The 11,351-nt window shown below is 40.4% G+C and overlaps 3 protein-coding genes across 3 annotated transcripts; 2 read left to right on the plus strand and 1 right to left on the minus strand.

The window, feature by feature from the left end:
- Positions 1 to 289: 289 nt before the first annotated feature.
- atg12 (ATG12 autophagy related 12 homolog (S. cerevisiae)) lies at positions 290 to 2,465 on the minus strand. Its single transcript, XM_068324191.1, has 4 exons — positions 2,309 to 2,465; positions 1,467 to 1,603; positions 1,301 to 1,363; positions 290 to 466 (listed from the first exon to the last, which is right to left on the minus strand). The coding sequence occupies exons 1-4, from the start codon at positions 2,400 to 2,402 to the stop codon at positions 407 to 409; spliced, it is 354 nt and encodes a 117-aa protein (XP_068180292.1). The 5' UTR covers positions 2,403 to 2,465; the 3' UTR covers positions 290 to 406.
- A 294-nt stretch (positions 2,466 to 2,759) lies between these two features.
- isoc2 (isochorismatase domain containing 2) lies at positions 2,760 to 5,486 on the plus strand. Its single transcript, XM_068324100.1, has 6 exons — positions 2,760 to 2,936; positions 3,160 to 3,284; positions 3,404 to 3,616; positions 4,662 to 4,732; positions 4,860 to 4,977; positions 5,323 to 5,486. Coding segments are annotated over exons 1-6 (594 nt in total). The 5' UTR covers positions 2,760 to 2,935; the 3' UTR covers positions 5,389 to 5,486.
- A 205-nt stretch (positions 5,487 to 5,691) lies between these two features.
- Positions 5,692 to 10,957, plus strand: foxj2 (forkhead box J2). The gene is made up of 10 exons (XM_068323297.1): positions 5,692 to 5,936; positions 6,226 to 6,580; positions 6,714 to 6,788; positions 6,899 to 6,991; positions 8,164 to 8,268; positions 8,497 to 8,983; positions 9,090 to 9,227; positions 9,311 to 9,412; positions 10,046 to 10,381; positions 10,472 to 10,957. Exons 2-10 carry the CDS (start codon positions 6,251 to 6,253, stop codon positions 10,579 to 10,581), a joined length of 1,776 nt encoding a protein of 591 aa, XP_068179398.1. The 5' UTR covers positions 5,692 to 5,936; positions 6,226 to 6,250; the 3' UTR covers positions 10,582 to 10,957.
- The last annotated feature ends 394 nt before the right edge of the window (positions 10,958 to 11,351 follow it).

Raw genomic sequence — 11,351 nt, forward strand, 5'->3', positions numbered from 1 at the left:
TATGTCACAAACCCATCCTGAATCACATAATCCCTCTAACTCCATCTGTTACTGTGGTGCCCCTTCTCTCCTATCGTCTGTCCCTTTTTAGAGGTGGTTTCTCCCTAACCCTTCAGTACTAGTTTAAGCTGCCTGCCTTTTAATAGATTTTCAGATATTAAACCAGGAATATAAAGCTGTTAACAATGAATGATTTTACTTGTTATGCAGTGCAAAGCAAAATCCTGTGCCCAAGTGTGGTTTCATGGGAGACAGATGTGACACCTTAAACAGAGCCGAAACAACTTCATATAGTAATAACAGTTTATTTACAATATGTACAGAAGAAACAAAGGCACCTGATTTAAAAAAGCAAAAAATATTTAGTAGATAAATTGAAAACAAAGTAGAAGTTGAAGAAAGCTGTTTAACCCCAAGCTTGAGATTTACAGTAATGTAGAACCAGCTTGCCATCACTGCCGAAACACTAAAAAAAGAGAAACACATTAAAGACGACTGTTAAAAAACCAGGAATTGATGCTATAGAAACTCTAAGATGGGTGTTATCTGGTGGGTTGATCAAAAGTTTAAGGAGAGCAGGATATTTGTGGTATTTGCTATCAACATGTAAATCAGTGTCTCTGTGTTCTGTTAGTTAACCTTTGCTGTTGTCACTCCCTCTGCTGGTCAGAGCTCCACATGGCTCATTCACCAAATCAGGCTTGCCATATGGTCAGCTCAAAATTTCTGACTTCATTTAAGGTTAGAGACTACAGTGATATTATAATTAAAATACATTTTACAGTCACTGTAAGTTTTCAATATCACCCCAGTTGAAGCCTGAGTGGGAACGACAGACACCCGAAAGGAACAAGGACATATTTATTATCATCTTAGAGTTTCACACTTTGTACATACCTAAATATTTCAGACAATTAATATCATCCAAAAATTGACATCTGTAAGACTGGCTTAGCACTGACTGTTATTGACTGTACATCTACTGCAATTGTGTCTGTGGACAAGTTCGTAAACAAAAGTTCCATTTACTGGGCAGTGTTCTAATGAACAACTACAGTCAGTCGCCTACATCTGTGAATGGAACGTAAAATCATACACTTATTTGTTAAAGATGCAGTTAAAGTACAAAAGGCACTTCAAGATATTATTTTGACATGTCCAAGAACAATCTTCCATACTCATGTTTTGTGGATCCCAAAATGAAAAAGATAAGGGTGACAAGCAATTACTTAATTTTCCCGTGTGGGTAAATAATAAGTACAATCATGGATGTTTAAAAAGGGTGTGTAACTGTACTCACGTCAAAAAGGACTCCTACATCCTGATCTGGTGAGGGGGCGAACGACTGGTTTACATAAATAAACTGAGAGACCAAGAAACAAATTAAAAGACCTGAAACATATATTCTAAGTATCTGTTCAAACGATCATTTTGGAAAATTAAACCAGTAGATAAACCACCCTTACCAGTTGGTCACTGGCGTCAAGCTTGAGGAATTTAGAAATGAACTGAGACAGGGACTGAACTGTCCTCCCCCGGTCCACTGCCCATTTCTTTGTCTTCATGATAGGAGTATCACCCACAGCTTTTAGCAGAACATCAACTAAAAAAAAAAACACAGACAATAAAGAGTAAAGGTAGTGCTTCAGTCACCATGATTAAAAACCCATTACTTTAAAAATGACTGCTGTAAATATTTTACATTACGAAGATCTGATGACTGAATACTTTACATTTTAATTGCAAGCTTGAATTCGAACCATGTGATCAGAGACTTACAAACAACACCTTGATATCGAAGGTCCACGTTTGGGCAGCTAACAGTATAAAATATATCTTATTAGACTCTTAAGTGTTTAGTTTCACTAAATAACCGAATCTTACTTGACAAAAGCGTAAAAGACCCACAGATTCTTTTGGACCCCGGAAACGACAAACAGTACAGTAAACAAGACTAAATGTACAATGTTTTAGCTAGCCGTAGCCTAACTTAGCCTTAGTAGCTAGCATTGTCATATTCTAATGTACAAAATATACGTTTGGATTTGGCTTCAGTGCAGTATATATAGTAGAAGCATTTAATTAAATCTTTGTGACAAGTCTATGGTATAAAGCCTTCATAACATTAGGCTTCAGCTTTACTAGCTTTAGCGTTACTGTACAATGAAAACTAAAAGGTGATTGGCTCGAGGAGAAGCACATCTGACTTTCAATTGGACAAAACGTTGGTCAGTCGTCACATTTTACAACACTTCTCGATCGCACAAGCTTCATTCGCGTAAAATGTAATTCTCGCAATATATCTTACTCTTTTTCTTCTCTTCATTTGTTGCCGAATCCTCTGATTGCGGCTTCGACTCTTCTCTTAGAGCCTCTGTTGGAGACTCGACGTTATCAGACATTTTGGAAAGACTGCAGATGTTCCGTTCTCCAACAGAAGTCCGTGTTAGTCCCGCCTTACTACTCTGTGATTGGCCAATAGTACTGGGCTGCGATTGGTTAGACAGTCTTGCCACAGCCTTTCTACGATATGTTCCATTTTCCAAATTTACAAGTGAATGCCTGAGACCACAAAGCTTTATCTATTCACTAAATATTCTCGCTACATATGTTCAATTTTGTGTTGAGACATGTTCTAAAAAAATTAATTAATAATTAATAATAAATGAATGAATGGATTACCTGTATGTCGTTTACTGCTACTTGTAGACTAGAATTTGTCGTAAACTCAAACGGGGCGGTTCACGCAAGACCCACGTGACACATACAGGAAGTGAGTTGTGTTTCTGAAACAGGTCAACTCGGCGAGTGAACTGCTTTGGCCTTTTACCTGAAGACTGGTGGTTTTATATTACACAGGAGACGTCACATGAAATATCTGAACCGCTGAACTTTATCCTGCTCAACCTGTCACCCACTCCTCACATTGCGTAACAGTAAGTTCACTTCAGATCCATTTTAAGCTAGTTAGAGAACACATAACCGCCTCAAAGGTAGAGTCGCTCAGATGGCCTTATTTAAAGGTATTGAATGTGTGTCATTTTTAAGTTTAGCAGCCAGTCGTTTCCAACACCTGCATCTCTAAAGATCGTGCATCTTGATATGTTCTATCGGTGAGCTCATGTGTGTACAGTGTCTTCTGTGATCTGTTTCTTCCAGTGGCAAACATTGGCAGACTCTGCACCAAGGATTCTGTTCTTTTCCTTTGTGACATGCAAGAGAAGTTCAGACCAAACATCTTCCAGTTCACCAACATTGTGAGCAACGCATCCAGATTGCTTCAGGTTGGAATTTTACACTGTCACACAACTTACCCGGTTATACCAGACTATCAGCTTCACGGTGTGTATATTTTTTAACATACAGTACCTAATCAAATCTGTCTGTTTTTCTCTTCTCACAGGCCAGTCGTATTCTTGGCATCCCTGCTATTTTGACAGAACAGTACCCTAAAGGTCTGGGTCCAACAGTACCGGAGCTTGGAGCAGAAGATCTCACTGCTCATCCTAAAACATCTTTCACCATGATGATAGAGGAGGTGAAGAAGCAGCTGGATGCCCTGGGGAACCCCAAACAGGCCATACTGTGTGGAATAGAGGCACATGCCTGCATTGCAGTAAGACATGGATTTGTACAGATTATTCAAACTGATGTTGATTTTGCTGAGTTTGTGCATGCCATAGTTATAGTTGGAAATTTTACACTTGTGGTCAATGCTGCACTTAAACCAGCCACATTCCTAATCCCAAACCAGGTTCCTGTGAACTGAGCTACTGCCACGCCAGATTTAATTCCCTAGTTGGATTTGCATCATCTTAAAGGAAGGCCTACATGCCGCTACACATCAGAACATGTCTTATACATTTCCATATGCCAGTCAGTATTATTTACGTGCCATGGTATATTTTATCTTTGTTTTTATGTCTATTATAAAATGTCATTATACCTAAAAGCAATATTTCCTGATAATTTGACACTCTTAATATGACTTCGTGATCATGACAGTCCACATGGAATTTTTGAATCAATTTAGCAGAAGTATTTGTTTCATAGATATTTTAACTAATCTTTATCTTCCTAATGTGATTGCCCAGGACAGTTATCTGTGAAGGAGTGTATGCTGGGTAATATGCTGGGAAAATAGCTAGAAGTAATTTGTCCAATAAGTTTTTGTCTTTATATCTCAAGCTAACTCATTGTAGTAGACCTATAGATTTAAACATTCTGGATCATTAAATACATAATATTACCTTTGTTCTAGTTATAATTAAGAAATTCTAATAACTCTTATCCCACAATAGTAGAGAATTTTGTAAAAGAAGAAAAACCTGGATCCAGATGATGATTCTTATTATCTATCATCATTCTATTTTCTTGAAGACAAGAATCGTATTCACTTCAGTCGTGTTTCTACTTTGCGGGTCACGGATGTTTCTGGAACCTATCTCAGCTGGTTATGGGCGAGAGGCAGGGAATGCCTGGGAAAAACCAGCATCTTCTTTGAATATGCAGTCATATGCGATTATGAGGGCGGTGATAACGTGAGAGGTGAATTACTGTGTAATTAACGTAATTATATTTTGACATATTATTGAATTGTTTTATTAGAGAGCTGCATCAATTTTATATTTAAGAATCACAACTTTTTTTCTTTGTCACAGTGCACAACTTATGATCTCCTTGAAAAGGGAATTGAGGTTCATATTGTGGCGGATGCAGTCTCATCCAGGAGGTATCTGATCATTCTGTTTTAGTTTCAGCTACATATCACCATTATAACCTACATTCAATATAAATGTCCTCCTGTGTTTGGAAACTATATGCACTGCATGTTCTTACTTTTATGTCTCTCTCCTCAGCCAGACAGATCGTTTGTTTGCTTTGTCCCGACTGAAGCAGAGCGGCGCTTTCCTCACGACCGCAGAGGCTGTTCTGCTGCAGCTGGTTCAGGACGCCAAACACCCCAACTTCAAGGAGGTCCGTATTACTTCTGCTGTCTGTTTTGGCCTTTTAGATGTGTCATAAAAGTCAGTCTGGCTGCATACACGAAAGGAACCCAAGTTTGGTGTTTTGTTAAACTCTTTAACGCAGTGCAGTAAATAAGTTACCACAGAACTGCATAAAATAAATATTACTGACACTGTTGACATGTTGCACATGATCTTATAATTGAGCGTGGAAACAGTGATCAAACCTACTTTTGTTTTTCTTTTTGGTTGAATGGTTGGCACCTTGCTCCTTCATATATCACAAAATTGTTCTCACTCTGAATCTGTTACCAAGAAAATGACAAACATGTTTTTTTTCCAACTTAACTGACAGATCCAGAAGCTAATGGCTCACCCTTCTCCTGACACCAGCCTCCTCGCCTTCTTCAGTGCTCTGTAGGGAGATCATCATCTGTCCTTTTGTTACACAGATACAATTTCTTCCAACGTCTCAGAAAAAGTCATTCAATAAAATGATGCTGCTATAAAAAAATGTTTTGCGTCTGGGTTCATGAAATGGTTTTGGTTGAAAATGACTGAATGGTAATTCCTTTTTATTGACATCCTGCGGCGCTCACAGCTGTGTAAACTTCAAACTGGAGAGGTGGAACCGGCTCACAGAGGCGGGCGTTGAGAATGACCTCACAAGGGGAGGAGTGAGTGATGTAATTCTGTTATATCCAGAAAGGGAGGAGAAGAAGAAGAGGGAGGGGGTGAGAGAGAGAGAGAAAGAGGAAGCACTCCGATAAGTTTTTGTATATGTTTCTGCAAAGTTACACAAACTTTCACAAAGATCAGGTTTGACTGGCGGCCATGTGGGAATTAACATGCTGAGGAGAAATCTGAAGGGAAGGAGGGACAGCAGTTTGTCAGCGGTTGTGTACAGCTGATGATAACTTCAAACATTCACACTTCATAAGGCCCTGGGCCTCGAGTGACTTAAAAGAGGTAAGCAAGTCACTCTTCCTCATAATATACAACATGTAGGTATAAATGGATAATTGAACTGCTTCCACATTCATGCAGAGTGTTGTTGCCTGTCAGTGGAGAGTTTCCACGGTAGCACGGTGTCCTGTGTCAGAGCGTATTTGCTTGTAACTGATGCTTGAAGTTCAATAAGAGAACGGTTGACATAACTGCATAGAAGGCAAAGCAGTTAATCACAGCATTTCTCCATGTTTGTGATTTTCATGCATTTTAAGTAAACAAAGTTAAGTACGTCTTCTGAACCCCTCAGATCTTAAAACAGAGAAAAAGAGACGATGTCCTCCAACCTGGACTCCAGTCTCACCAGTATTGACTGGCTGCCTCAGCTGGGAATCAGCAGCCTGCGATCAGGGAGGGAAAGAGGAGAAGGAAGAACAGGGGAGAAGGGCAGTAAGAAAGATGCAGGGAGGGAGAGAGGAGACTTTCTACCCCTTCTGCTGGACAATACACCTTCCAACTCCAAGGGGAAACCCCCCCACAGCTATGCCACTCTCATCGCCATGGCAATAGCAGCTGCACCTGAGAAGAAGTTGAGTTTGAATGACATCTATACATGGATCAGCAACGCTTTCCCGTACTACAACCGAGCCGGCCGTGGATGGAAGGTAAGCTTCGATGCACAATGTCTCATAATGGAAGAATAGATCAAATATACTGTAATGTTTACTGATTTGAGCCAATTCTAATATTGAATTCAGGTCTGAATTCTTACTTCATTTAAATTTGTGTTTTTAACAGAACTCCATTCGTCATAATCTGTCCCTTAATAAATGCTTCAGGAAAGTTCCACGTCCCCAAAATGACCCCGGCAAGGCGAGTTACTTTGCTGACTTTTATGATGTTTTATGAATGTTGTGCTCTTCACATCACAATCTGTAAATGAGACAAGAACATAGTACTAAAAGTCTGGACTGTATTTCCAGGGTGCCTATTGGACAATGGATGGACCCACGCAGGCCAATCAAGTGAGACCAACAAAACGTGCCTACCCAGAGGAGAAAGAGGAGCGGGAGGATGTATGTCATTGTAACCAAGTTCTTTTTTAAAAATTAAGAAAACTTTTATTTGCTTTTTCACCTTCAATGTTACTTAAACATCCATCCATTGGTTGCTGGATTGACTTGTAATGGTTTTATGAAAACAGGCGTCTCTATAATTTCTGGTTTCACCAAAAATGGCGAACAAAACTTCACTAGTAGTCTTCTCCGTTACACTCCACACATTAACTTATAATATACATGAGCATTGGTCGGGTAGTTTATAAATAATTGAAACTAAGGAAAGAAAAGAAGTGCCCTCTCTCACAATGTTAATAAAGTGAAAATGATGTATTGATCCACTCTTTCATTTACTGCAAAATATGAAAAATGTATTTGACAAGTTAAAAAAATAATTCACGCAATTAAAGTGAAAAAGATTTCTGGATCCACCCCTTCATCCATATTCATTCTAAAATTCAATGGCTTCTTCCACAGTGCACCCCAAACCTTTCAACTAAATTTCTCAGGAAATGTGAAGTAGTTTTTTGTGTAATTGTGTTAACAAATAACAACACATTACTAGAGAAAAAATAATCAGCAGACCTTAATGTCAGCAATTATTAAAAGGAGCTTTATTATAAGTTATTTGTCACTATTTACTTTTACTGCTTTAAGGCAGAAATTAAAAATCACTATCTGAAATAAAAATGGGCGACACGGTGGCACAGTGGGTAACCTTGTGGAGTTCCCCTCTGGACAGAGTTTGCATGTTCTCCCTGTGTCTGTGTGGATTTTCCCCAGGTTCTCCAGCTTCCTCCCACTTCCAAAAACATGCATTTCAGGTGAATTGGCCAGTTCCAAATTGTCCGTAGGTGTGTGTGCGAGTGTGTGTGTGTGTGTGTGTGTGTGTGTGTGTGTGCGTGTGTGCGTGTGTGTGCATGAGCAGTTGTTTTTCTTTTATTTGGTTCCGTGGTGCACCGGCGTGACCTGCAAAAAGAGAAGAATCAGATAAGAAGATTAATGAATGAATGAATGAATGAATGAATGAATGAATGAATGAATGAAAATAAAAGCATGGCAAAGTTAAAAAAAAAAAGTGTTCATCCATTTGATATTTATTGATGTTTTATTTTATGTGAACTTTTAATGTCCTGCAGGATTTTGACACCTCTTTTACTTTTGCTAATGCTAACTCTGTTCCACCACAGATGACACCAGCACAGAGGGAACCCTCACCTCATGAACCAACACCGTCTTCCCAGATGGACCACCAGTCACACCAGTCCGCATCCCTTTCCCCTCCCCCATGCAAGGTAGAGTTACCTTCTCCCACTTATAGCACTAGTTTTGCTGGCTGTTTCTAAACTCTTGCATTATGTCTTTTATTATTAAAGTATCTATTAAAGTATCTATTAAAGTATCTATTAAAGTATCTATCTATCTATCTATCTATCTATCTATCTATCTATCTATCTATCTATCTATCTATCTATCTATCTATCTATCTATCTATCTATCTATCTATCTATCTATCTCCACAGCGACCAGCTGCCTACCTGCCAAATCCAGTGTCCAGTGTTCCTGTCCATCACCCATCGGTCTCCCCTCCCGCTGCGTTCCCACCTGCTTACCCCATGCCTTCCATGAACTCTTTCTCCCTTCTCATTCCACATGACCCCATCCTGTCCATCCCCACTTCCACTGCTGCACCTCTGCCTGCTTGTAATATGATCACAGCTTCTCCAGCTGTTCCCACTTCATCTGGTGATGCTCTGTCCTTTCCCACAAGGCCTGTGTCTGTTTCCTCTTTCTCCTGCACTTCTAATTCGACCCTTAACACCTTGTCAGGACCCACTCATTCCCCGGGTTCTGCCATCCCATCATATGTTGCCGCCTCTTCTGCTGCATCATTAAACCCTCCTGCTGATCCTCCGCTCCGTTTTACCTTTGATGACTTGAATTTACAAGACATGTACTCATCTTTCAAATGTCTCGTCAAGACCATGCGAGAGAGGGGGGGCACACAGTGTAAGTACCCCTGTGTGTGAGTCTCGTGTGTGTCTGTTGACTATGTAGACTAACTACAATACACACATCAACAGCCTGGGTGAATGACAGTCTTTGACCTTTGCAGCGGATGTTGCTCCTCCAGCTGTTGTGAGCAATGACATCACCCCACTTCACACTCCAACTCTGCTACCAATGTCTCCTCACCCTGCACCTCCTCCACCCCCTGCACACCCTCCTGAGACAGAGCGCATTTCACAGCACAGTAAGTCTCACATTACCTCAACCCCCATAAATGCATGACCTGTGTACAACTTTCTAGAAGTTACCTTTCTTTTTCCACTTCAGCCGTGCCACCTGATTGGTTCAGCAGCCCAGATTCTCTGAAGGAGAGCTTTCGCATTGCTACCAATCTGGACTGGGCGAACATAGACCTGTCTGGTCATCCAGGTGTGTGCTGTATACTGGACGTTAAAAGACAACTTCACCCAAAATAACTTACAAATATTCTCACATTGTATCAGCTTTTACCTATCGAAGTTTTTGTGATATGTGTCAACTAGTATTGGTCTTTAAAATATTTTTTGTTCCAGAACACAAAGGTTGAAGGTTTTTTAATCCACTTTATTGTCCACATGTGGGGAAATTATCTTTACACTCTTCACACTTTCTTTGTATGCGGTTACATGTTTTTGGTTACTCATACACACATAGTTTATTGTTGTTCCTTGTGATGGTAAATTTGAATTTAAGCTTTTTGAAACAAAAGTTGCATTTACAAGGTAGTTTTCATCTACTGGTACAATTACTTGCTTATTAATTGTGAAAGAAAAGCCTTGAATCCATTGACTGCTGTCTAGATGTCTCTTACATAATTAACCATCTCTATGGACGCATCTCACTGGAGATACGTTAGTTTTGTGTTTGCCGGGTAGGTGAACTGACCCTGTAAGATGTTTCTCTTTTGAAGCTAATGCAGGGTGATTACAAAAAAAAATTACAATCCCAAAGATACAAGTATTATCAGATTATTGAATGACTGAACTTTTCATAACATCCCCTCCTTTACCCCCCCATCATCAGACCTGCTGGAGAGCATGCGTCAGGCAGAGCTGTGTGACTGGGCCCTGGAACCAGCGCTGTTCACTTCCCTCTGTGACTCTCTGAACCGCTTCTTCGCCCAGAGGGGAATGATCACGCCTGGGATCAACAACTCCCAAGGAACCCTCGGTGCACCTCATCCCTTACAGTTCCCACAACTCCCCACCAGTTCCCCACCTGTTACCCTCAGCTGCCTCACACAGCCTTCACCCCTGGCCTACTCTCCCATAGTTTCGCCCACCGGTGGAGCACAGCCGCCCCGGAGGTCTCTGCACATGCAGGGACAAGGTGTACCAAGACCACAGCTAACACAACCCGGTAAGCTCTGGACATTATAGTCTACAATGTTTTGCATTTTCAGTTTTTCTTTTCCCTGGTCTTGATCCATGTTTGTCTTTGTCTCGGCAGGTATGCAGCATCAGTCTTTGACGCCACGACAGCGTCCCTCATTAAAGAGTCTGCAGAGCAACAGTGAGGAGATCCAGGATGAGTTTGACTGGGATTCTCTGCTCCTTTGACCATTCAAACCAAACGTGAGATCCTAACTCATAAGACATAAGTCTTCAGATATGTGGCTCTTCATAGCCATGTGTGACATATGCAGGAGATGCCTCAGTGTGGAGGGGAGGGGGGGCATCTGGACGCTTCTCAGACAAAATTCAGAGTTTTCACATGACTGAAAGTTCAGTTAGAAAGGTCGCTCACCCCCCCCCCCAATTCCTATGCTGTAATATTTGTTTTGCTCATTCGTTGCAGGTAAATGGCAGAGAGTAGTTTTTTTGTTGTTGGATAGCAGCTTTGTAACCATGTTCATCAAGGAGTGTACTTATTCCAGTCAGGTTATTATGGGATGTAAAAACAAGCATAAACTAAAGCAAGTATGACAAAAGCCAAGCATCCTGTGTTTTTGCTTTATTTCATAAATTCCTTTTCATTTTTTTTTCCATTTTACCGTCAAATGTGGATGTTCACAGTCATCACCACACGAAATTCAACCTTACTGAAGAGATTTTTTTTTCTTGTTGATATAAAATAACAATAAATTCATCCAACTCAATTAAAAGAACAGCATGGAGCATGTTGTCAAGTCCCTGCTTCCTCCCCCCCCATTCATTCAGTGAAATAATTGTCTTTCAAGAAGCATCAGTATCTCTCCCTCCTCCAAAAGAGAGGGATGAAACACAGTGGTGCTCTGGGACGCCTGTGTACCAGGGACCCCGTATGAAATGTGACCATGAAAAAAAAGAAAAGCTTCATTTTTAAAATGACATGATTGGCAGAGAAACAT

The sequence above is a fragment of the Antennarius striatus genome, chromosome 9, assembly GCF_040054535.1.
Source record: "Antennarius striatus isolate MH-2024 chromosome 9, ASM4005453v1, whole genome shotgun sequence".
NCBI classification, from domain to species: domain Eukaryota; kingdom Metazoa; phylum Chordata; class Actinopteri; order Lophiiformes; family Antennariidae; genus Antennarius; species Antennarius striatus.